The sequence below is a fragment of the Sapajus apella genome, unplaced genomic scaffold (genome assembly GCF_009761245.1).
Source record: "Sapajus apella isolate SASKATOON/1434 unplaced genomic scaffold, GSC_monkey_1.0 scaffold18, whole genome shotgun sequence".
NCBI lineage: Eukaryota > Metazoa > Chordata > Mammalia > Primates > Cebidae > Sapajus > Sapajus apella.
In genome coordinates this window covers 2,991,335-3,017,948 of record NW_022436958.1, presented here as the reverse complement: position 1 = coordinate 3,017,948, position 26,614 = coordinate 2,991,335, and the positions used below count along the sequence as shown (strand labels likewise).

Below are 26,614 nucleotides of genomic sequence, written 5' to 3'. Positions count from 1 at the left end.
ATGCAGGACCCCTGCTTGCCACTCCTTCTCCCTACAGGAAAAGGAGTTGTACTGGAACGACACCCTACCTGCAGCCTCAAGGACAACACACTCTCAAATTCACACTGGGGTTCCAGAATACTCTGGAATAACGTCCCTCCCCATCTGCATAATCTTGGCACACTCAGTGAAAGGAAGAGTAGGACTTTGCCCTAGTCAGATCAATCCTCCTGCCTTTGAAACCTAGGACGAAGGCTGCTGTGCTTCAGGTTGTTAAATCTTAGTGGTCCTGCACCTTGGTACTGCGGTCCTGGACCACTAAGATTTAACAACCCTCCTTCATTTCCATTTTAGGGTGGGGATGATAAGCAGAGGAGAAGGAAACATTTTTTTGGTCCAAAAATTACAACCCAGTCTGTGCTTTTTGTTGTGTTTTATTCTTTAAAGCCTGGAAATCAATTGCAATTCTACTCCTTTGCCTCAGCATGGTTTTCTTTTCTAAGAGCTTTGCGTTTCTAGATGTAACTAGCAGTCTCGCCTTGCGTATTTTGTTGGAGCAGCTGCCTAGTCTCATCCTTGGAGAAGTGAATGTATCTCTCTGGACCTTTGGTTTCCCATCTGTTCAACAAAGGGGATTGACGCCTAAACTCTCATCTACTGTAAAACAGTGCAGGTTTGCGAGCCCCATTGCCTTTGAGTTTTCCACTTTAGTGTCCAGCACAAAGATAGTAAAAGGTTAAGGCTCTCTCCAACGGAGAGTTGTTAACATGGAGGTCGAGGCTCACTGGCATCAGGTTTGCAGCTTCGCCCGGCCTCAAAGATACCCCCCTTCCAACATTTCTGAAGTCGGAGGCTGCGGTGGGGTATCCTGTCTTTATTCTGCTTCTCCAAAGCCAGGGCAGAAGGTCTGGGAGCAACTCCCTCTGTCTTCAGGACACCTAACTGTCTATACCATCCCCAAAACGGAGTAAACCGAACTTCACCTAGCTCCGTTTCTCACAGTTCTGCCGCTAGTCCCTCTAGGTCCCCATTACTGCCCAACCCCAGAAATCCTTCCAGCCCCACCAGGCACACTTTGCACCCCTTACCCGCGGCTTGCTGCTGCTGCGGAGTAGGGCGCTCTCCCAGGGCGTCCCGGGCTCCCGCCCCACCTCCCGCCCCAGCCTTTCACGTTGGCAGCCCCCACGCCCCGCCCCAGGCCTCTGCAATCGCTTTCCCCTCCTAAACTCTCTGGGCGCTCTCCCGGCGGACGCACTCCTTCTTGCAGCCATCCAGGGAGAACCTTTCCTTCCCCCCATCCCCAGCCAAAGCGAGAGCCAGTCAGTGGGCAGGGCGCCTGGCACAGTGGAGCCTCTCGGACTGGCCTTCTGCTGGGCGGGGTTGGTAGGAAGCACCGGTCCTCTCTGGGATCCCGGGTGCCCGCTGGCCAGGGGTGCTCAGCTCTGCCAGGCATCCGCTCGGCAGGATCGGGTCTGGAGAGCAGCCTCGCGCTTGAACCCATCACCCCAGCGCCCGAGCCGCCGCCTCCCTCCCGCGGGCGCCCCCAGCGCTCCCCTCGAGCCAGGCCAAGCCGGAGAGTCCCGGGTGCGGCTGGAGCCCGCCGCCGCTTGCCAGAGCTCCAGCTGTCCCGCAAGCTTTTTGCCGGCTCCCTCCAAGGAGTGGCGCGCGGGGCCCAGAGAGGCACCTCCCGTCTGCCCACCCTCCCCCTTCCCCGCCCGCCCACCCGGCGGGAGCTGCGCGGCGCTGCGCAGCGCTCGGATTCCGGGAGCGAAGCGCCGCGCTGTGTCCCTGGCGTCCTCAGTCCTGCCCCGCGAAGTGGAGATGCGCGAGAGGCAGGCGAGGGCGCGCAGCTCGTGAGAAGCCGCGCCAGCCGGCACCATGCGCCTGCGGCCGCTGCCCCTCGTGGTGGTCCCCGGCTTGCTGCAGCTGGTGAGTGTCCGGCCCGCGCGCCGCCCCACGCGCCGGGGACGCGTTTCGGCGGGAAAACCGCGCTGGAGGCTGACTCGGAGCCCAGGCTGGGCCTGCTTAGGAAGTGGGGTTGGGGTCGCGCAGGGGGCAAGGAGTTTTGGGTTGCCTTAGAGCTTGAAAGGGAAGAAGGGAAGAATTGCAGAACGGAATAGAGGGTATCTAGAGGCGACTGAGGGGCTTAGCACGGCTTGGGACATGAGCGCTGGGGTAAAGTGACCGAAGGTGGCCCGGAAGAAGGTCCGGGAGAAGGAAGAGGTTTGTTGGTGCCGCAGTTAAGGAAAGAATGGGAGGTAGATGGATAGGATGAGAAGGGGCAGAAAGACCTTCCTCCAGTTCACAGTTTGGGAGGCTTGGTGGTGTTTATTTTTCACGTGGTGTTTTGCCCCGATGCACACAGACACTTCTTCCAAAGCAGGACTTCGTGCATCCTCGTTCTCAGAGCCAGGTAGTGGCTGCTTGCTGGGGGAAAACTTAGGCAAAATACAGATTTGGGGACAGCTTGGATTTCTCTTCGTATTCCGTCTGGCGCTGGGGACTGGGATGGGGTTTTCTGCCAGCTGGGGACGCTGGATGTAACTTTTACGCCCCGCTCCGCGCCGGGCCCCCCTTCTCGGGCATCTCTAAGCTGCCTTTTCTGGGAGATCGCCCCGGCCCGTCTGGGCGGCTCGGGGGCGCTAAGGAATAAGAAAGGCATTAAAATGCGGTTTGGAGTTCGCGATGTCAATCTCTTCACACTCTTCCCGCGAGGCGCCACGCTCTCCTCCTCCTGATGCTTACATTCTGTATGCGTGGCCAGTTAATCATATTTAAGGGAAAACCAAAGCAAGACCTTCGAGAAGAAACTTTTAAAGTAAAATTATAGAGGTGGAGTGCTTTGGCTGGGTCCGCCTCTATGATGGATTTCTTCCGGTCACTTAGCACTTGTCTTGACATGGTGCTATTAAGAGGGCTTTCTCCTGACGCCACAGTTTCTTTGGTCCTCATACTTAAGTCTTTAAGCAAGCACATAGAAAATGATCGTCTCTCTCTCTGTCTCTCTCTCTGTCTCTCTCTCTCTCTCCCCCTCTCTCTAGTGTTCTCTTTCTCTCTTTTCCTATTAGAGGGAAAATCAAGTAACTTTGAAAGTTTCTCTATGTTATGTATGATATTGTTAAGGCAGAGGTACTTTGCAAGTTCTGAGGGTGGAAGGAAGGAACTCTAAAAGGTGGAGAGGCCACTGAGGTGCCCGTGGTCCATGCTTACTACGGTGGAGATTAGCTTCACCTGCACAGCGTTAACTCAGGAATTCTTCAATGGCATCAAGAAGAAAATCCAATGATATGTTCAAATGTCCTTGAATGAGCTAGCACATACTGTCTATGTACAATACTGCATATTAAAATACACTTTACATATTAGGCATTATGAATCCAAAATATATGCCAAAAAATATAATACATTAATCTTTAGTATCCCTTGCTGTAAAAATTTTTAGTCTGGATTCTAATAAAAGGTGATCTAACAAAGCAGCATTTATATGGTGCGTGTAAAGAAATGCCTGGGGAAATCAGGTATTTATGTGGGGTCTTCAGAATATCTTCATGAATCTTAGTTCATTCATTTTGCGTTTAATGATCATGAATTGTGTATCTGCTCCACAAGCACTGTGATAGGTTCTTAAAAATATTTGGGCATGTGTCAGGGAAAAGTTCTCCTCCCAGCTACTATACTGGAAATGTTAGATTTTTTTTTTTTCTGCACCACCATAGTGAATAAGGAATAGGAAATACATCTTGAAGGGATTATATGCCCTCCTTAAGAGCTAGATTCTAATATTACAGCATGGATTGATTGATTAGTTTTTAAGAATGCTTATATCAAATGCTAATCCATTTTGGGATTGTGCTTGGGTTGTAATGTTTTTCTCCTGGAGCACTTTATCATGGTCAGTGAGGTGGGGAGCTGCAGCTCAGTGATAAGCACACATTCCTTACACTGCCATCCTTTCCGACAATAAAAGGCTGTTTACATTCTCCACATTCTTAGAGCAGTTGCCAGCCTTATAACACAAGGGAGTTAGAATGTGAAAGGAAAACAGAGTGACAGAGCAGATGTAAATTGTAACATTCCCCAATCCCACTACATACCCCACTCCAGTAGGTCTCAAAAAGGACAGATCATAATTTGCTCCTTTGGATGGCTCATGGTTTTGTTCTACCTTTTCCAGCTGATACTGAACTTCTTTGTTAACAGCAAGGGGATAAAATAGTTTCTAGATGGGAAACTGGTCTTGTACTTTTCTAGGAACCATATCTACTAAAAAAAATCTGTGCTTTGCTGACATAAGGCTTTTTTTAAAAATTTTTTTGGTGAGGGAGGAGGGAAGTTACCTTATTGTTGAAATTGGATTTTACTTTTCCATCTGCACTGCCAGCCTGAAGAACGTGCTTTTAAAAAATATTAAATATTTTAAATGAGTAATAGATTCATGTGGGCATAGTGAACATTTAGTGATATAAAAATTACCTGTTTTTTTTAAAGCAGTCACAGGGAGCTGACCCCAAATAAGTCACTAACTATGGTCATATGTAACATATATGATATACATATATATATAAAATACAGTCACAACAACTAGAACTATTTTACTTGTTTATATTTAAAACTTCAAAGAAAACAATAAGCGGAATTGATAAGTACTGCAGGTAGCCTAGGAAGAACGTGTGTCTGTTACCCATTCTTGCCCAATTTTCCTGCCTGTGTATAGTGTTTTTAACAGGCAGGTTGCTATAGTGAATTAATGGGATTACTAGGCATTTGCAAAATTTAAGTATCCATCTTGAACATATTCCTTTTTTTAAATTCTTATTCAGCAACATACTGTTGTAAAGAATATTAAGAGCACGATATTTCTTTTCTGCGCTCTAATGAAGAAAAAATTAGCATTTGAAGTGAATATTATAACAAAATGAGTGTTGTTTCATCATGATACAAGGTAAAGACTTCACCAGATGTCAACTGTTTACAGATCTGCATGATGATTTGTAACTGGTAATAAGTGTGATATTTTGCCTTCAAGTAAAATGAAGATTATAAAAAGATTAAATTTTAATTTAAATGAATGATTAGCTAGTGTTTAAGAAAAAATTTAGTGCTGATTTAAATAATCAGTTTCTTACACATTTCAACTTGTTTTTCCGTGATACAATGCTGAGTTTACAAAATAAAATACCAGTTAAAAGCGATGTGAGTTGGGAAATTTTTAGAATCCTATAAAATCAGATCCTTGTGATGAACAATAGTAAAATTTTAGGTTAATCCTTATGGTGTCACATAATTTATTGAGGGTAATTTATCTTCATGAATCTACATTAAAACAAATTGTAATACTTGTTAAGTCTGATGATCCTATTTATCTCCTGTTCTGTAGTTATAAGAATTGATAACTTTTTACTATCTTCCATTCAAAAATCACAATTTTCCTTATACAGCCTTAATCAATAAACATCAAAATAGTATTTTCCAGTGCTGGATCAACAGTCCTCTGTTGGCTATATGACAATGTGGAGGGGGAAAAAAACACACCACCATATCATTGTTGTGACTTAGAGTTGGCTGAGCACTAAAATTAGCTCCTCATTATAAGTATGATTATTTTAGACATTAAAAAAATGAAAAATTTTAAAATTAAGATTAGACAATTAAATCCTTGGTTCCAGCTACCCACCTCCCAGTAAAAGTTGTATTCCCTTGGTTTATTGTGATAATATGTTGTCTGGTCCAGTTTTAAATGCTTTCCATTTTAAATGCCTTCCATACAAAAAACTGACTCCTGGGGAAATTATTTTATTGTTTAGTTTCCGAATGGAAAAGAAAAGCTTTCTTAATCTGTGTTCTATATTTTTTCATAATTTATTGTTTTTTATTTTTTTTAAAATAATTGGAATGCTAAATAAGGCAGACAGCTTTTTGAAAAATCGTTTAGAGGTTTACAATGGCAGCTTAAACTGTGTAGTTATTGCAAATCAAATGTATAAAGAAATGTTGGTCTTTATAATACATTGCCCACTTTTTACTATTAAAGAGCTAATCAATACATCTTGAATGATTTAGTCATTTAGTGATAGCAATCAAAGATGAATATAAATGTGTCACAGGTTTGTGATTTTGTCAAAGCTCTAGGCTGTCTCTTACTGTTTACATATTCTGCGGACTCTCACCTGAAGCTTTGCTGGAAAAGATTTGAAAAAAAGAATTATAGCCGAACACTCAAATGCTTACAGTGAAGGCTGTGTCAGCGTTTCTGTAAAGAATCTCATTTCTATCTTAGCCATAAGCATTATTGCCAGTTAGAAGCTGGCATTTAATAACTTGATTTGGGAGTAAATTATTTCAAAACTGCTTTAAAAAATTGATCCAAATGATTTTGGGTACTCCCGATATGAGGTTACTCTCTAGGTATCCTTATAGTATGCAGGATGGTGATTTAACAAACTAATTTCTATATTGTTGACTTGGTGACTAAATTAACAGGCACAATCCTGTAGTTTTGACTTGCGCAATGGTTATAATTTCAGTTGGGATACGTTTAAATTATTTTAGATAAACTTTTCCCAGTTAACATGTTTAACACTATTTCATCATAAGTATTTTAAATTATGCCAAAACAGGTGCCCTTTTATATGTCTTTATTTAATAATGTAATTTTTTCATTTTGATTTGATTAATGGTATTGATGACAACTCCATTCTTTATTTCAAAATCCTGCTACACAAAAAAGGGATCTAAAGCAATTTTAAGTATAAGTTGTGGTACAGATTTTCATATTACAAAAAGAATCTTAAGATGTGATTGACTGAAAACTTCTATTTTATGTTATTTTTTAATTTATGAAAATCTTGATTAAAGCTCTCAAACAAGTGTTTGGTTCGTTATGCTGTAAGATTAGTATATAATAAGGAATTCTCTTTCCTTATAGAATTACCGTTAAAGGTGAAATTTCCATTATTTAAATCCAAATGCTGTAGGAAATATTTTTCTTTTTCCTAGTCAGATAATTCACAAAGTTCAAATAGCTGGTTTTAAAATCGCCATTCTTGTATGCGCTTCAGCAGCACTTATACTAAAATTGCCATTCTAGTTAATTTTTTCTTTCTTAAATGGTAACAGAAGTGAGACATTCTATAAGCTTAAACTATAATAATAATACTGACTTAGAGTTCCATACACTTACATAATTTTAAGTTTCTTTCATGTAATTTACCACATTTTTTTCTCCCAGTAAGACTAGAAGATAGGGAAAGATATTTTAAATGTTTCCAATCATGATTTAGAAAGAACAATGAATTCTATGTCAAAAGACTTGAGGTCTATTTCTGAATAAGTTGAACATTCAACAAATATCTGTTCACTATCTGTTTTGATCCAGACTTTACACTAAGGCTACAGCAAGCAGTAAGAACATAACAGTCAACAAAATAGAACTGGTCCAAGTGCGTGTGTGTGTATGTGTATGTGTGCATGTGTGCACATGGGAGTGTGTTTGTGTCTTGGGCAGTTCGTTTAATAGTCTGAGACCTTTCATCTATAAAATGAAGTCATTAATGACAAAGTAGATAAAAACTGTTTCTAACATCTCTCCTTTTTAAATATATTATAAAGGGATTCTGAATTTTCCTTCATATGATTTACATCTTTAGTTACTGTACATATGCATTACATATAAACATAATTGTTTTAAATATAGATTTTACAATATTTTATGCTGTTAACCACATCACATCACAAGTATTGTATACACTTAGAAGTAGATTTAAAACACCACAACACTGATTGCTATATCTGTGCTTATGGAAAAGGAAAATTTAGTAAAACTAGGCAGAGAATTGATGAGCGCTTATTCAACATATAATCAGCAAAATCAATAAAAATTTAAATTAAAACGGTGCATTCAGAGATTTCCTCCCACATACCATTTTAAATTGTAAGCTCCTAACATCTAGTCATTGCATCAATTTAAATAAAAGGAAAATTGACTCTTAGTTAAATTCTAATTACTAAGATAAACAACATTACAGATTAATACTGTTCTTCAACCAGAAAACTAGCAAGTGACTTTTGTATGCTTGAATAGAATACAGTCTCTTTAAATCAAAAATACTTTTTAACTAACTCCAATGGTTTCAGGAGTTCACATGTAAATGTCACAAAATTTTTAAAATAAAACAAGCAAAAAGCTGGCATGTGAGACCTACAAAAGATGGAGAAAACCACAAATGGTCCTAACCTTGGGGGAAAATCCAAGTGAAACAGAGAGACTAACTAGTCCTGGTATTCAGTCCAACGGTAAAGACCGTACATGTCTCTACAAACGAAACTTGACTTTGAGATATTGTTAGTTTTTGGCCACATAAAGTGATTCTAAGGTCATAAGAACAAAATTTACATAAATTATGTAAGTCTTTTTATGCAAGAATATGCAAGATTATGGTTTTCAAGCATAATCATATATAATGATAATTTTTAATCCTCATCAATTTAAGTTATATAGCATGTATATTTAGTCACCCAAAACAGTAATTTAAGAAATAGTATATAATATTCAAAGGAAAAGAACACATTTGTAGTATGTCTGCTCCCAAATTCTATTCCCAAATTCCATTCCTCATTTGTGTGTGTAGACAACTACAGGAAGTCGTTGGTTAGTATGAAAATCTGCATGATTTTTTCAATAGATAAGGCATACAATAAATGAATAGGGACCATAAAGTATCATTTAACGTTTTGCAGTAAAGATAACAGGAATATATATTAATAAAGTTTTGCACTTGGATAGGTCAAACAGGAGACAATTGGGATTGGCTTGAAGAATATGTCTATGGAAATGGAAAGAAAGATGAAGTTTTCAAAAGCGTGTTTTCCATAGTCTTGAATTTACCTGTTGCTTCTGTGTTGCTGACTCTCAAATTTGTTGCAGTTCCTACCCTATTGCTCAGACTCCAGGCCCATGTCTCCATAATTTACTGTTCCATTTTACTTGAATATTTTACTGTCAACTCACACTCAACCTGTGAAAAACCACACACATCTGTCCTGAACAAATGCCTTCTAATGTTCATGGATTTGGATCTTGAAGTCACCACCATCCCATTTTTAATGTTTGGAACCTTTGTACTGAGACAAGTGACATGATGTCAAGCACCAGATGGTTTGCAAAATTCTTTCATGGTTAATCTTTATATGAGCTCTGAAGAGTAAGTAGAGCCATAGTTATTGCATCCATTTTACAAGTGAAGCAACTAAAGCACCTCAGGTTTCAGAGGCAGACTGTAGACCGCAAAAATTGCAAACTTGAATCATCCACTTTGATGATGACTGATATCTTTCTAGGTAGTCATCACTGACACCCAGAACGATGAACTTGAGGGACATTTCTAGGAAACATCCCATTCTGCTCAGTGACTACTGAGCTAGAAACCTCAACTCATTCATTTTAGGGATTTTAAAAATAAGCTTTGCCATAAAGTCAAACAAGTTGAATAGAATAAATGAATTCATGGAGCATTTCTTTAATCTGGAGTTCTATTTAGAATTTAACCTCATGGAGCCTAGTTGCCAAGGATCCCAGCTTTAAATGGTGTTTTCATGTTAAGTTGGTAGCCGAGTACTGTGGCTCCAGTTAGGATCAGCAGAGGTTTTGAGAGTTCTTCTAACTTCTCAGGATCTCACCTATACCATCCCAGATGGAAAAAATAAAAAGGAGAAAGTGTGGGTTCATGGGTTGCTAAATCCTGGTTTTTCTAGTGGACAAATAGGAATAGGAGAAGGAGCAGGTGGGTGTGGGAACCTGTCTAGTAGGTGCCCAGACTTGTGAAGAATTTGAGAGCATTAATATATGATTTTGCTTTACTAGTAGCACATGACTCTTGCTCTCTTTTTCTTTCTTTTAGTGAAAAGAGGTATTTTATTATAAAGGTAACACTGTAGCGATGTTGCGGGTTCTCCGCCCAGATTTCTTTTGGGAAGACACTTTGCCAGAATGCACTAAGTGCCACAGGTGCCATTCACTTCCTCTGGAAAACTCTTGTCTAATGACTGACAGATGTCAGAGTGAGAAAGCTCAGCTCCCTTGCTGCCACTCTGGACAGCTCCCAAGTGTAACAGGGGTGAAAGAAATACTCTGTGGTGTCCCTGCATGAGCAGGCTGAAGCTACTCTCTGCAGGACTTTGCCTGAGATCACACACTTCCAAGACTTTCTCCCATTCTCTCACCAGCTGCCCTGCTCCCTTACCAGGCTTCCCTGGAAGTGCTTCTGTTTTAAATCAATAGCCTTCAAATACTTGCTTCAGTGTGTTCTTCTGGGAAACTCAACCTAAGATTTCTGTGTAATTTTTTAAAATAATTCTCAGAAATTTTTAAAGTAGCCCTCCTAGCCCCTGCCTGCTTTCTGCCACCTCATACCTTACCCTCAGGGCATTATTAATAGTTTAATGTATGTCTTTCCAGTTATGGATATGTATGCTTTTATCATAATTATATCATCCACAGTACCATGTTCTGTAACAAGCTTTTTTAATGCAATAATATATTTGGCTACTTTGACAGAACAACATATATATATATATATATATATATATATATATATATATTTTTTTTTTTTTTTGTAGAGGTTTCAAATAATTTTCACAGGATGGTACCCAAAGTGGGGAGTATCGGCGCGATCTTGGCTCACCGCAACCTCCGCCTCCTGGGTTCAGGCAATTCTCCTGCCTCAGCCTCCTGAGTAGCTGGGATTACAGGCACGCGCCACCATGCCCAGCTAATTTTTTGTATTTTTAGTAGAGACGGGGTTTCACCATTTTGAGCAGGATGGTCTCGATCTCTTGACCTCGTGATCCACCCGCCTCAGCCTCCCAAAGTGCTGGGATTACAGGCTTGAGCCACCGCGCCCGGCCACAACTTATATTTTTAAGGATTCATAGTATTTCATGGCATTGATATGCCATAATATATTTAATCAGTTCCTAATTAATATTTCAATTGTTTTGAATTCTTTAATATATTTGCAAGCACACCTGTAACACAAATTCCTAGATTTGAAAATCTTGGTTCAATATTGAGAATGTACACATTGAACTTTGATAATTATAAATGTTTTCCTAAATGACTGTACTAGTATAAGATATAACACTATGTGCGTGCCTGTATCACGCTACATGAATTACGGCATTTAAAAAAAAAATTTGTCAACCTATTAAAGGAAAATACTTCATTGTTTTTAACATGTGTTGTATGCTGTTTTATTTATTAGGAATGTAAACCATGTTTTCATATTTAATAGCCATTTTTATTTCTTATTTTGTGAATTGCCTTTGTAAATAATTTCCTATGTTTCAGGTTTATACAGCCTTTACATTTTATACTTTCTTTTTAATATTGCTCACACACAATTGTTCTTTATTACTCCTGAATATTTTGTACATTATGGGGTTGCTATGGATATCTTTTTTATGCCTGACATTTTAAAATTGGTTTTTGCCTGAATGTAAGGAAAACTATTTATTTTTGTATATTTATGTTTGTATCTGTTCTATTTCTGAACTCTATTATTAGTTGTAATATTTTTTTATTTGATTCCTCTGGATTTTATGTCTAGACAATCATATCATCTGCAAATAATCTTCTATTTGACTCTTTTTATTGAACATTATGTCTCATATTAAAAATTATTCTCCTAGTGAACTGGATAGAACCTTCAAAATATTGTTGAATAAAACTGAAATTAAGCATCTCTCGTGTTTCCAACTTTAACATATACTTTACTAAGTATGAAGTTTATTATTTATTATTTATATTTTTATTTTATATATGTGTTTTTAGTGTACTCTTTAGAAACACTGGCTATATTCTTAAATGAAATATAACTAAAGTGAAACATGCCGGATTTTAGTATAAAGATTATGCCAGGGTTAGAATTAGAAAGACTTCTATATTTTCCTCCTCACTTCTAGGAAAAGTTAAAATATTTGAGAATTGCTTTTATTTATTTATTTATTTATTTATTTATTTTTTGGTAGTTTGTTGGGAACCATTCTAATCCATTTAGATCTTTTTGTTTTGGGAAAAGCAGCCTTTTATAAACTTTTCCTTTATGACTACTTACCACTCAGGTGTTTTCCTCAACCAACCTTACTGAATCCCTTTTATTAACTGTAAAATCATGCATGTTTGTGTATCCTTAAATTTGTTTCACATAAAATTATGTATACTATTACCTAAATTTTTAAAAACTTACTCCACAGTGTGAATTTGCACCTTGTTTTGCCCTCAAGTTTGTATTATATTAATTGTTTTGGAAGAATGGTAGTTAGGGGAGTGTCTTTCTTTCTAGGTCTAACACCGTAAATAAAGACTTCTGGGACAAATTTCATAGATAAGTTACTAACAGGTCCAAACTGAATGGAGCCTCAGGGTAAGGGGTGAGCATCCAAATCCCCACCAGCTTTGTGCCCACCAGGGAAGCCTCCTGGTAGCTGCCTTGGTGCCTGCTTCACACCCAAGTCCTGCTGCACTAACCTGGGTGGTGAGAATTGGGTGCACATGGGGATAAACCTCAGCTTCCTGCCCAGGTGTGGCTCTCCTTTGCCTTTGTTTGGTTACAGGCTGCTCAGCATGCTTAGCTTTCCCATCATTTTGATTTACTCTCCTTTGTGTCTTCTGGGGATTCTAATTTTATGGACTCTTGGCATCCTTTTCTCTTTCTAGCACCCTTATGCATTTATTCTTGTTTTTGCATTTCTAGTTCATTTCATTGGGATTTTTGGAGGGAGGCGAGTGCATGCGTTCTTTCAGCTTTCTTCATGGCAACTGGAAATCTTGTAGTCATTTTTGGCTCATCTTTCCTCATCCCCCTATAATAACCATTCAGTCACAAAATCCTAAGAAATTTCCTTCCAAATCCTGCTGTAAACTCTCTCTTCCTCTCCATCCCCAGCCACTTCATCACTACCACAGCCTCCTCACTGGTGTATCTTATTCCAACATAAGCCTTCTGAATTCATCCCACATATCACAGAATCATCTTTCTTAAATTCTCCTCTGATTTACTATACCACTACACTATTAACAGTAAGATTGTGATTCTCTTTTTCTGAACACAGTGAGTCTAAATTCTTCTTCCTGGCTTTCCCCACCTTAAATCTCTCCTCCAATATTTATCACATACTATTAACTGTGGCAGGGCTTGTACCTTCAATGCTCCATGAATATTTCAGGGTGGAGGGAAAAGCGTAGGTTTTGATGTCAGACTGACTTCGATTCTGGTGCTTCCTCTGGCATCTTGGATAGCTAATAAATCTACTGAATCTCAGTTTCTTTCCTTATAAAATGATGTTAGTTATAGCTATTTCAGAGAATTATGCTGACTACTTACAAAAATATAAAATACCTGGCCCACAACATAAGCTTGACAAATGTCAGTTTTCCTTTCCACCTGTATCAGCTTAGGGTCTTTGTGCACAAGCAACATAAACTGATTCTGACTAACTTAAGCAGAGAAGAAATTATCAAAATGGGGCAGCTTACAGAAAGGGTATGAACCAGGCATGTCTTGGAATCCAGGATTTGTGTGTCAGGAAATTGTCAATTCGCCAAGATAATGAATAAATGCCAACCATTTTTCCCCTGTTTCTCCAATCCTTGCTTCACTTCATTTAAGAAGTCATGTCCTGGTTGAGAAAGTCTGGTTGGCTTGGGTCATACACCTTAGCTTGAGAAGGGCGGGGCACTTTGATGAACAGTTCTTCGTATCTTAGGGAATACACACTAGATATTCCCCTTAGAAAACTTGTGATCAGCCCTCTCACTAAAGAAGGTGCTCTGTTAGAGAAAGAGATCCAGACAACTACAGAGAAGACCCAGTCCAGCTGTTCATATTAATCCACATGTTCTCTACTCATAAATAGGCACAGATAACCAGAGATCACCAGACATATAAGAGAAATCGTCAGAAAAAAAAAGGACAGAGAAACAGAACAACTTACATTGGAAGCAAGCAATAATATAAGGAACCAATTATAATTTTTAAGCTGTCCAATCAGTATTCTCAGACAGCCAAAAAGATATTGTATCTTGAAAATAAGAACAGGTTTCTATGAAGAAAGATCAACTGGGGAACAAAAAACAATTACTAGAAATGAAATTTATAACTGACAACATAAAAAATTAAGGAGAAGGCTGAAAAGAATAGAGATGATAAAGCCCATGCTGGTGAACTATAAGGTACAGTCATGGAAATTTCCTATGGAAGAGAGCAAGAAGACCAAACTGGAAAATATGAGGGAAGTGTGAAGAGACACAGAGGATAAATCCAATGAAGAGCTCCAGAAACGGAGGATAGAGACAATCAGAGGAAGGACATGGTCAAAGACACAGTGTTGAATAGCCTGACTTAAAAATTTTAAAAACTGGTGAAATTTCTACACTGAGATGAAAAAGCTGAAAATTCTAAAAGCTTTCAGAAAAACAAGATAGATTATTTACGAAAAAAAAGTTATATCTTATTAACAACAAAATAGTATCTTTAAAGTTCTTAGGATAGGAGATATTTAATCAATAGCCAAATTGTCCATCAAATATGAAGGACAGAAGAGGAAAACATCAGACAAGGTAAAATAATTAGGTGCAGCAAACCACCATGGCACATGTACACCTATGAAACAAACCTGCACATTCTGCACGTGTATCTCAGAACTCAAAATAAAAATTTTAAAAATAATATTTGGGGCATGCAAGGGTCTCAGGGGAGTTACTGCTCTCTCCATTTGGGAAAATCTTCAAAGAGGAGCTTCAAAACAAGAGAGAGAGAGAGCAAAGGGATGATGAGGCACTCAGTTGCACCCAAGTCTGAGTGTCAGCCTCTGGCCCTGGGAAAGCATGGGGTTCCATTTCCTTCCGTGGTCAGACCACACTGTGACTCTAAGGGAGTTCCACTGAAGTTTTATCAGTTTTTTAAGTGCTATTTATTAGTTCACTGTTTTTGAAATGGATTTATATTCAAAGCCTGAATGATTTAGATATTGCTTAAGAACAGAGTATAATATAATAAATATTGATGAACTGAAATAATGAAAAATTAGAGGTGAAGGGAAAACAGGAGTGAAAAGTGGACGAGCATGCCACATTCCTTATCTTACATAGTAAGAAGTTAATAGAAGCTGTCTAATGTTAATAAATTAAGAAATAGACATAAAGTCTTAACAGTTACCAAATACTAGAATAATTAAAAATAATACAATCAACAAAAATCCTGTATGCACCTTTGTTTATTTTTTGCTTTCATTTTTTTTCTGTAATTTAAACAAATTAGAAAATAAATTTAAAATTAGCATGTGGGAAAAGCATTTTGGCCTTAATATATGTTTTGTGTTTTGTATTTGACCTCAAAATATGCTTCTTTTTCTGTAGTGCTTTTGATAAATGTTTATTGCTCCGTAAATTTCAAAATGAAGGTGTTTTTTTCAGCAGGGAGAGCCATCCAGCAGTGGTAAAGTCATGCTCCTGTAGCCATGAGTTGACTTCTGGAAGTGGGAAACCAGAGGCCATCTGCCAGATCATGCCGTAGGGCAGGGTGTGACAACCTCAGCACTGTTGTTTTGAGCCAAATAATTTCTTGTTGTTGGAAGCCATCCTGTGCATTGTAGGATGTTTAATAACACATCTGGCTTCTACCCAGATGCCAGTAGCAACTTCTCCCACTTGTACGATCATAAAAAGTCTCCAGACAGTGACAAATGTCCCCTGGGGAGCAAAAACAACCCCATTTGAGAAACCTGCCATAGGTGATTTCTGGCTATGTGAGAAGCTGAACAAAGTGGCCACTTCAGCCTCTCTCAACTAAAGACTTTGTCTTTGAACTGTTAGGAAGGGGGGGTCAGCATTTTGCATAGACCTAGTTTCTTTCTTAATATTTTAGTTTTTCCAATTCAGACAAATTTCCCTTGGTTCAGTTCAATTCAACCAATATCTTTGAGTGCCAACTCTGTCAGGCACTGTGCCCAATGCGCACATCTCTGTTGGACAAATTTTCCTTTTTGAGAGTAATAAATGATAAACGTTCCCCCTGATATTTTTTGCCTGGACAAGGTTTCCTTTCATACTAGACACTGTCACACATTTCATTTTGCCTCAGGTACAGATATTACCAGTTGTTAGGGCTGGCTCTGAACGTTTTAGTAGGGACTTCTAATTCCCACATTTTAAAAGGAAGTAATGAGAGAAAAATTACTTTGTAGAAGACAGTAAATACAACTGAAATTGGCAATCATAAATATTGGTTGGTTAATAAAAATGTGAACTTGAAATTTGCATGTCATACTTGACATTCAAATTTGTTACCATTAAAATATAGTGGGATTCCTCTCTCCAGAGTTTATCACAAACCCAGAATATATTTTTGGTGTGAAAACGAGTGCAGTGGTTCCGAGTGTAAAATGCGATTCATTGTTTTTGAGCTGTTAGAAAGCAGCTTACAGCTATTATATTTCACTCCCAGGAGCTAGGTCACGTTTCCTTTTTATTGAAAAATTGGAGATTTTCAAGTTTACTGAAATGTAAACTGTGAGTTACTCTATTTTTATAGATGGCATGAATCATTTTCTTCTATATTGGAATACGCTTTTAATTAAGTTTTTCCTTTAAGGCAATTCTTCGTTTTTAAAAAACGTATCTATGAAGACATCCTATGAGGGTTGCATGTTAACCTCCAGAGATAAACATGATAATAGAAAAGTAAACGGAATCCCTGATGGTGTTAAAATTTGAAATATATTTTCAGAAAATTTTATACTATGCGTAAATATTGACCTTATTTATTGTGATGAGGTCTGAGAACCACAGTGGACCACAGCTGGGCTGCTGCTCGATCCCTTTGTGTATATGGAGAATGAATCCGCACATAGGCTTTGTAGCCTTCACAGTGAATGGGTCAGGACACCCTGCACAGGCCAGCACATTCCTGCACTTGCCTTTATACATACACATATGCAGGCACACAAATAACATTCTCTTACTGAAGTTTCTCACTACACAAAAGGCTGTATTTTTCATTTGCTTGTCTTTGCCTTGAAAGTTATAGACCTCATTATGCTATGACCATTCTCTGTACACATCCCTAAATAAATCAAGCCCTTCTTTATCAATGTATTCTTAGCTTCCATTAAAGATTAATGTAGGAAATGGCCATAGAAAAACATTTTTTGCTAATACTTGTATTCATATTTTTATTCATCCACACAGTAGTTTAAGTGTCTGCAGTAGGCATGGCACTATGCTAAGCTTTTCCTTAGAAAATATTTCTAGGGGCAAATTATTTCTTTCTGATAAATCAGGTATTTTTAAGAATGAGAGTTTCAATTCAGTGTTTTCATTTATAATTTTCCTACTGGGAAGAGCAAAGTTACTTTGTAGCTCAGTTGCCACACGTACATTTATTAAACCTCATTTTCTTGATATATTCTTACCAATTATATAATTTGTGACCATCATATATATATGATGATATATGATATATCATCATATATATATAGTCTTTGTACATTATATAGTCTTTGTACATTCTCTGTACACATCCCTAAATAAATCAATCCCTTCTTTATCAATGTATTCTTAGCTTCTATTAAAGGTTAATGTAGGAAATGGCCATAGAAAACATTTTTTAGTAATACTTGCATTCATATTTTTATTATATATCTGTATCATGATACATATACCATGTTAGGAAGGGGTCAGCATTTTGCTGATACATATATACATACATAGATACATATGTGTCATATGTATCTACATGATTTTCTCAAGCTTAACTGTTTTCTCTACTAGGACAAAGAAAGGATATTCTCAGATACATATGTGTCATATGTATCTATATATGTGTACATATGTATGTATGATACATATACATATACACATGATTTCTCAAGCTTAAATGTTTTCTCTAACACGATGTATCATATGTATCAGCATATGACACATACTATATATATGTATATAGCATATATATACATATAGTATAACACATACTATATATGGTATAGCATATACTACACATATGTATACATATGCTGATACGTATGCTGTATACATATATATATAGTATGTATCAAATGCTGATACATACTATATATATATGTATACAGCATATGATACATACTATATGCTCAGAAGCCTTGGAAATGTTTTTTGAAGATATTTGTGCTAAAAATTCCTTTGCCTGATGTTTCACCATTGCTGTCCTAATGTGCCCATAACACTAATTTGCTGAAGTCATTTTAATTGTATGAATATTAATTTTCTCTGATTCTTCCTTCTGCAAATTGAGATGATTGGATTCAGTGATTCCCAGATGTAGCTGGTCCATGGGTCAGCTACAACAGCCACAGCAAGAAAGCATTTTCAGAACATTTAGGCATGCTACATCAGTGTCTCTGGGCTGGAGCCAAAGCACCAGGTGATACCGGGGCCCATCCAGGTTTGGAGAACCCTGGACCAGATTTTCTCTTAAATATCCTTTGGTTTTGTGAGTTCATGATGCTTTTGGAGCCCTGGCTTTTGGTGGGTGGAGTGTAAGTCAGCAGAAAGGGAAAGACTGCCAGTGACTCAGGAAGGGGAATGCCTTAGGTCGTGAGAGGGTTTTTCAGCATTCGCAGACCTCTCCCCCAAAGATATGCTAAGTGCTTCTCTGTGGTCTGTTGTACACTATGTGCATACCTCTGTTGTAGCATTTATCTCATGGTATTGTAATTGTGGGTGCACATCTTTGTATATTCCACTTAACTCAAGTGAAATCTATGAACACAGAGAATGTGGATGTCAGTCTCTGCAATATCACAGCCAGCCTCATAGTAAGCATCAGATAAATGCTTGAATGGATTAATGAATGAACTATTGGGAGAAATCACTCAGTAACTCCCTTGACAGGTTATGCTTCAGAGCTCCTGGAAAACTACATGTAACAGATTGCAGGGAAAAATATTGGGTGGCATATTCTATATAATCCCTTAGTCTGCTGGTTCAGTGTCACTGATTTTCTTCAAAGCATGCCCAAAACCCCTTTGTTTTGGAGCTCTCAGTTTATTTCCTTTTCTTACAGTATGAACATAAAGATCCTTTGAGACAAGACTTCTACACTTAGGTTAAAGCAATGCGCTAAAATAGATTGTTACTTGCTCTGCATGATTTTCTCAAGCTTAACTGTTTTCTCTACTAGGAAAAAGAAAGGATATTCTCAGTAGCCAGAGAATTGGTTGATTCCATTGTTTGACCAAGTAAATACATGTAGCCACAAAAGTTTAATATTCAGTCAACAATATCCACATTATAAGACTTTATAATACTTATTATTGACTCACTTTTTTCTACTACATGCAATATGCTATGCAATATTTTTAACGTATTTTTATAATTAGAGGAATCATTAATTAATATAGGGAAATTTCTAAAGTTTAGATTAAATTCTTTAATAGGAAAATATTATGAAAATAAAGATTTACACAGTCAATAACTTAAAATTTATGATCAAAATTTGTGATTTTGTGTTTATTCTGATATTTTAGTGCTTTCCTGCATTGATCTCCTTACTTCATTGATTCATGATTTTTCTGGTGAGGTAATAGATTTAATTTGCTAATATTTATATGCTAAGGACACTTTATTAATATAGCTTAATTTACTGTCTTCAAATTCTATTCATCATGTATCAGATTTTTATTTTAGTCTTAATTAAAGTGATTATTTCATGACTTAAGCTTTAAAATTTTTGAAAGACCAGATAAGATTCTAGCAGTCATCACTTCACCTACCAATAAGCACTGTAACTTATTTGTAATAAGCTCTCCTTTATATGAAAATAGATACAATGCAACATAATTATGCATATATTAATACATAGATATGGTCTGGCATAAGGAGTCAAGCTTGGTCTGTATGGAATAGCTCCTCTTCTCATTATACTAAGCAAGCTTGTTTCCAGTAGATAAAGGGGGCAGATCTACTTTCAGTTGAAGAATGTCATCTGCAGACTGTTCTGGATTGAGCCAGACACAGCCCACAGTCTCCATTTAATGAAGGCATCTCATCTTAGACCGTCAGCCACAGCATCCCATCTTAGGGCAGTCAGAGAAGGGACTTGCATTTTCATCTAGGAGCAACTTGACTCTGAACAAGAAAAACATTAGAGTGTAATAATAAACCCTTCTCATCTTTCTTACCACCTTTAGTTAGTAGACCAGAATTGATCTGATGAAGGCATGTGACCAAATCATTAAGCAAATTCCTTCCATAATATTTTATTTTGTCTTTGGATTTATATTGAAATGAGGTGGAACCAAAGCAACTGTACCCAAGATATTATCAAAAGAAATGCCTACAATGGAGAGCAGTATTTTATTAGTGCCTACAGTGGGCAAAGGCTGTGATCTTTGAATGCTATTGAGAGTTTTGACTACTTTCATTAAGAATTTTTGGATTCTAGAAGTTTCTGGATAATGTTTGAACTATGGAAAGTGATGTGCTAGGATGGGGCACAATCTGGAGAAGGAACAAATGTGGACCTTTATGACCTCAAGTTGACCATTGTTGATCATGTAATAAAGTATGTTTTGACCTCTCGTCTCTAGATATATCACAGACAAGCTGGAAGTGTCATCACAGAAACAAAACCTGTGATTTTTGTCCTCCCACCTGCTCCTTTCTCCCTCACTCACATTCAGTTCTGAATCTGCTTAGTGTATTTTCCAACAGAAATTCCTGCTAAGCTCTTTCTCTAAGGACTCACAAGCTTATCTAAGTTTCAGTCGTGCTTATGCTACTTGATTTTAACTAGCCTAACCTAAGATTCCTGCCTTTGTGACTCTATGCTCTCTGAAATATGATGTTTTTGTGCGTTTAGCATTACTCCCTTGACATCCTCCCTGAACACTGATCAGTACTTTAAATGGTTAGCTTTGGACACCTGCCATTTGGCTGCATATGATAAAACATATTTTGTTTTAGGTACGTACTTCAACCAGAATCTTTGAAAGTTAAATATTCTTATATCTGTAAGGGACTAGAAAACCACTTTCCCAACTTCTTTTAGTGAACTTTGGGGATGGGAGAAGATGTACTTGGGTACTAAGCCCAAACCAGGATCCTTCTTTCTTAACTTCAAGTGGCACAAGAAATCCGAATAGTACTCCTTTCTGTGCGACAGAATATACTTCAGTTTCTTGCTTGAAACCAACAGGAGGCACAGCAGATGTATTCCTAAGTCAAAGGAATTTCAAACCCATAAAGAAATGTAGCCAAATGACACTGAAAAGCTCTGATTCATAAATGTGCCTAGGAGTGTGTCCTGGCCCCTGACTACTGGAGACCTGGCCAGGGAAATGGTCATCAGGTTTGCCCCGTTGCTGGAGTAGTTGACAGCCATTGGTGATTTGTGAGATCAGATGACATATCAGACGAAACATTTGGTGTAGGGGTTAGCAATGGGACCCTTCAGAGAATGCATTGGTGAAAGAATTAGTTGGAGTCAGGCAGAGCCTAGGCAGGGGAGACTTGAGGTAGACTGATATGCTCAAATGGAGATGAGGGTTGGGGCACATGCTGGCAATAGGTTTAGACAAAATCTTTGGATATTTATGACTTACTTAGCTTCAGGTAGAGTGAACTCTGGCACCCTGAAAATCCTTTTAGGATACATATTTACCTGGCAGGGTTATTAGAAGAGTGTACGTGAAGAGCCTGGATTTAATCAGGTGACTGCCCTTGCTGTGGTTTGCGTGGTTTGCCTAGCCAAAGGAGTTCAAGCCTTTCTCTGAGCTCACTTTCTCTCTGGATTTGAAATGATTGTTTTCCCATCAGCAGTTGGCTTCAGACAGAACATCTACACCTGGTTTGACTAGGAAATCTGCCAGCCTGTCCACTCCATCCAATAGTCTGGTGTTTTAATCTAAGAAAGCAGTTCACAACTTTTAGTATGCAATGATCTGGGATAGTTGCTGAGAATGCAGATTCTTGGGTTTCTGCCTGGGAGATAGATACCATGGGTTTAAGGTGGTGCCAGGAAACTGATTTTAATTTTCAGCCATCATCTAAGGACTTTTAATGCAGTTTTTGAGATGAGATGACATGTTGAGAACACTAGCCTGAAGGGAGCTAGTTCTACTTACTTTTAGAAAATCCTATAGACAAGTTATGATTTTTGATGATAGATGATTTCTTCAGGACCCTGACAGCATTTTCCCTCCAAAGCAGGGACTTCTGTGCGGTGGATGAGTTATGATTTTCTCTGTTCTGTATATATCTTCTCAGAATTTTACTGTTAGGAAACTTGTTCCTAACATGTAGAATTGTTTCTTTGTTTGTTTCAAAGGGTCAGGCTGAGAGATCTCAAAAGTTAAGCATTGAGATGGGGACAGACTCGTATGCAACAGGGAACAAGAGAGATGGTCTGCAGATGAGTGTCTTATCACTCACTGGTAGTTAGGGAGGAGGTAGCCTATTTATCTTACTGTTATGTCACCCTAGATATATAGGTGTTTGTCTGATTTAGAGTTCGGTTTGTTAATTTTCCCACTTCTTTAGGAATGAACAAATTTAATAAGTTTTTTTTATTTAAAATAAAAATTCTGGAAGTAGGTTTTGAATTTAAAGCCTTATTCAGAATGATTCTTAAACACTTTACAGAAAAAGGGTGGCATAGGAGTCTGTGGCAGACACTGTTAGCTGGTTGTCACAATCTCAATCCATACCCACTTTGTCTTTGTAAAATTCCAGAATGATTAATAAGACAGGTATGGCTGGTGGTACCACAAGTGGAAATTTGCTAAGCGTTATTTCTGGATCAGTGGTTGCCAAAGGTTCAGAGGATAGGGGAAGGTTTGTTAGTGAAGGGCAGGATGTATTTTAGTCTGGTGAAACCATTCTATATGATACTCTAATGGTAGATATGTGATCCTACACATTTGTTAAAGTCTATACAATTTTTGCAGCATGGCCACTGAATCCTTACATATGTAAAATTTAAAAAGTCAATAAAGAGGCTGGGGTATTTCAGGATGGAATACAAATATGACAAAAAGCCTAATTGTATTAAAATTATTTGAAACTGTAGTTCCAGGTATTTGGGAGGCTGGGATGGGAGGGGATCACTAGAGCCCAGGAGTATGAGTCCAGACTGGCAACATGGCAAGATCCCATCTGAAAACAAACAAACAAATAAAATTGAAATCACCTCACTGAAGACCATAGGGAGGGGGTGATGTTTCCAGATCTAAGTAATTGTATACATGAACGATGAGTGGAGCCTGTAAAACTAAAGATAAGACACTGTATATAAGCACTGTACTCTAGTTGACAAAGTTATTGTCCATGGTATTATAGGTTAACAATTCTTGTATCACAATACATGAATACTGAAATAGATCAATTAAGTCAATGTACGGTGTACAGTGGGAGCTGGTTTTCTCATTATGAAGCTGGAATTTACAGATATAAAGGGGAGGAGGCTACAGGGATCCGTTTGATGATGAATTAGAGTTGGAGACATCAGTAGAAACTCAGATTTAGTTTAATATAGATATACATGGTTGCACATAAAAATATTTATAGATATATGTATATATTTACAAGTTAGTACACACATATATATTTTCTTGCTCTTACCAGCGGAGAGGGCCTAAAAACAACAATACTCCAGTAGCAATGAGCATGCTCAGAAACCAGATTTTGGTGTCTAATACCATTTTCCACACAAGAAAAGAATTAAGGCTTCTTGAAGAAGTGACTGATTCTAGAGCCTGGACAGAAAATATACAACATGGTCCTAGACAACATGATCTAGTCTTGTAGTGCTAAAAAGTAAGGAAATGCTCAAAAACAAAATTACCAACAAATACACAAACTGCAAACAAATCCTTAATGTCACTAGGACACAGGAGCCAACTGGAAGAACCTTCGGTGGTCAAATCTGGGGCAATGTGAACAATAGAATAAATTAATATTAGATTATAACCCAAATTATAAAATTAATAACCATGTGTCCTTACTGATATAAATTACTGAATGAACAAATGAGGAAGAATACACAAATCTCCCATGCAGAAGGATTCCAAGTGATTTATAAGATACTTCACCCTCAAGGAGGGGAAACATAACTTAAGCATGAGCTGTGCATAGTAACTTCCTTCCAAATTACTGTATGAAAAGGGAGAACAAATTTATAATGGAAAAAGCTGACAGCCATGCCTCATCCAGATGATCAAGGTTAAAATTAACAGTGATGTCATGTTGATTTTATATGTCCTTAATATTGTGGATGAAAACAGCACATTATCTATATAGTATTCCTCCCCCAAACAGGTAATCCCAGTCTGATTATGAGAAAAACATGATACAAACATTTTTCAAAACCTGACCGGTACTCCTCAAAACTGCTAAGGTCGTCAGAAACAGAAAGTCTGAGAAACTGCCACAGCCAAGTGGAGCCAAGGAGACATGACAGCTAAATGAAATGTATACCTGGATGGGATCCTGAAACAGGGAAAGGACCTTAGGAAAGCACTGAGGAAATCTGAACAAAGTATGGGCTTCAGTTCAAAATAGCATCTCAATAGTGGTTTATTAATAATATCAAATTGGCCGGGCATGGTGGCTCATGCCTGTAATCCCAGCACTTTGGGAGGCTGAGGAGGGTGGATCATGAGGTCAATACACAGAGAACATACTGGCCAACATGGAGAAACCCGACTCTACTAAAAGTACAAAATTTAGCTGGGCGTGGTGACACACCCTGTAGTCCCAGCTACTAGGGAGGCTGAGGCAGGACAATTGCTTGAACCCAGGAGGCAGAGGTTGCAGCGAGCCAAGATCGTGCCACTGCACTCTGCCCTGGTGACCGAGTGAAATTGCATCTCAAAAAACAAATAAACAAACAAACAAATAAATAAATAAATAAAATGTATTATACTGACATACGATGTTGAAGCCAGGGAAATTATGTGTGGAGTATAGGGGAAATCTGCTATCTTGACAATTTTATGCAAACTTAAAACTGTTCTGACATTAAAAATATGTTTAAAATGTGTAAGGACTGTGCATGATGTATAAGGTTGCATATGTCCCAGATGTAGATGTCTCTTTTGAACTGGACCAGTGCCAGACCTAAAGGCATCAGATAAGAGGCCCTATCCTGAAATCTCTGTCATTAATTCTGTGCCAGGAACTCTACTGGATGCCTGACTTTTATTATCTCATTCAGTCCCCATCACGACCCCACTGGGACAGTGTTTTTCTTTCAATCTATGGATAAGGAGTCTGAAGCTGAGAGAAAATGAGGGATTTGTCAGAATCCTGTGCCTAGTAAATAAGATTTGAGTGTAAAAGAAATCATACGTGGATTTTTTCTCTTTATGTCACCTTATCGCAATGTGAGATACATGAGGCCTTTGATACCATGTTGTTAGCTAAAATTAAAGCATTCTTTATTGCTTTATTCTTAAAATTTATTTCCTATCCTTTCTGGCCTCTATTTCATAGTTTAATGTATCTTTGAGACCAAACTCAAAGTAATTTAAGCATCTCAAATATTCCTAGAGTTATCTCCCCACAATTTCAGCAATGTCTGTTACTCAGTTCAGTATTGAGCACTTCGAATATTATATTTAGGATTCAGTATTATAATTTAAATTCAGAATTACCTACAACCTTTCAAATAAGAATTGAAGGCACACTGGAAAAGAAAATAATAAAATTAATTTAAAAAATTCTAAACAGAGTTATGAGGAAATAAACAAATACTTTAACCATAAAGGTTAATACAGTTATTATAATTCATCATGAAAGCTGACACTATTTTATCTTGTGGCCAAGAAAAATAAGGAAATATGATTATATTGTATGTCTCCTTTGAAGAGGGAACATACCAATTTCTCCGAGAGGCAAAACTGTCCCTTGTCACAAATTCTGAATGAATTTATTAGGATATTTTAAGTAGGTAAAAGGAAAGAATTGTTCACAATAGTTTCACAGCCAATATGGAAATAAAATTTATATGGTTAATTCTCATAAAATCTGACTAACAGATTGAAACCATAATAATAAAAAGCAATTCAATGCACATAGTTATTTGAGATGATGTTATAATGTAGTTCATGTATTTTTGGAGTACGTTCCAAATTTTAATTTGCTTTGAGGATATGTTAGACAACTGAGAGAATTACACAGTTATCTTGTTCTTAAAATTATCTTCCCTAAATATTATCTTTCTTATCTGGGTTTCTGTGGGTAGCTGGATCACAGAGAGTGCATGGTCTAATGTGTGATACGTACTGCTCATTGATGCGATGCACAAATATTTTTGCCAAGTACCTTCTGTGTCCCAAGATATTCTGGTTCATTTGACAACTAGTTACTTGCTCTCCTGAGCATATATTCTAGCAGAGAGAGGAAAAAATAGCAGTAAGTCATCAGGAGAGTGTTGAGCAGTAAATGATATTATGCAGGAAACACAAGGTAATGGGAAAGAGGTGGGGGTGGGGATAGGGGAGGGGCAAGGACATGGAGTTGAGCAGGAGAGCACAGCTTTACAGAGGGTGGCAAGAGAAGGCCTAGCTACTTGGCATTTGATCTGAGGCCAAATTGAAGTGAAGA

General features: G+C 37.9%; 1 protein-coding gene across 1 annotated transcript in view; it reads left to right on the top strand.

The window, feature by feature from the left end:
* Positions 1 to 1,714: 1,714 nt before the first annotated feature.
* NXPH2 (neurexophilin 2) overlaps positions 1,715 to 26,614 on the top strand; it is a 107,236-nt gene continuing 82,336 nt past the window's right edge. Inside the window, exon 1 of the mRNA XM_032286331.1 lies at positions 1,715 to 1,908. Within this exon, the coding sequence (XP_032142222.1) occupies positions 1,858 to 1,908 (51 nt within the window). The 5' untranslated portion in view covers positions 1,715 to 1,857. The remainder of the gene's footprint in view (positions 1,909 to 26,614) is intronic.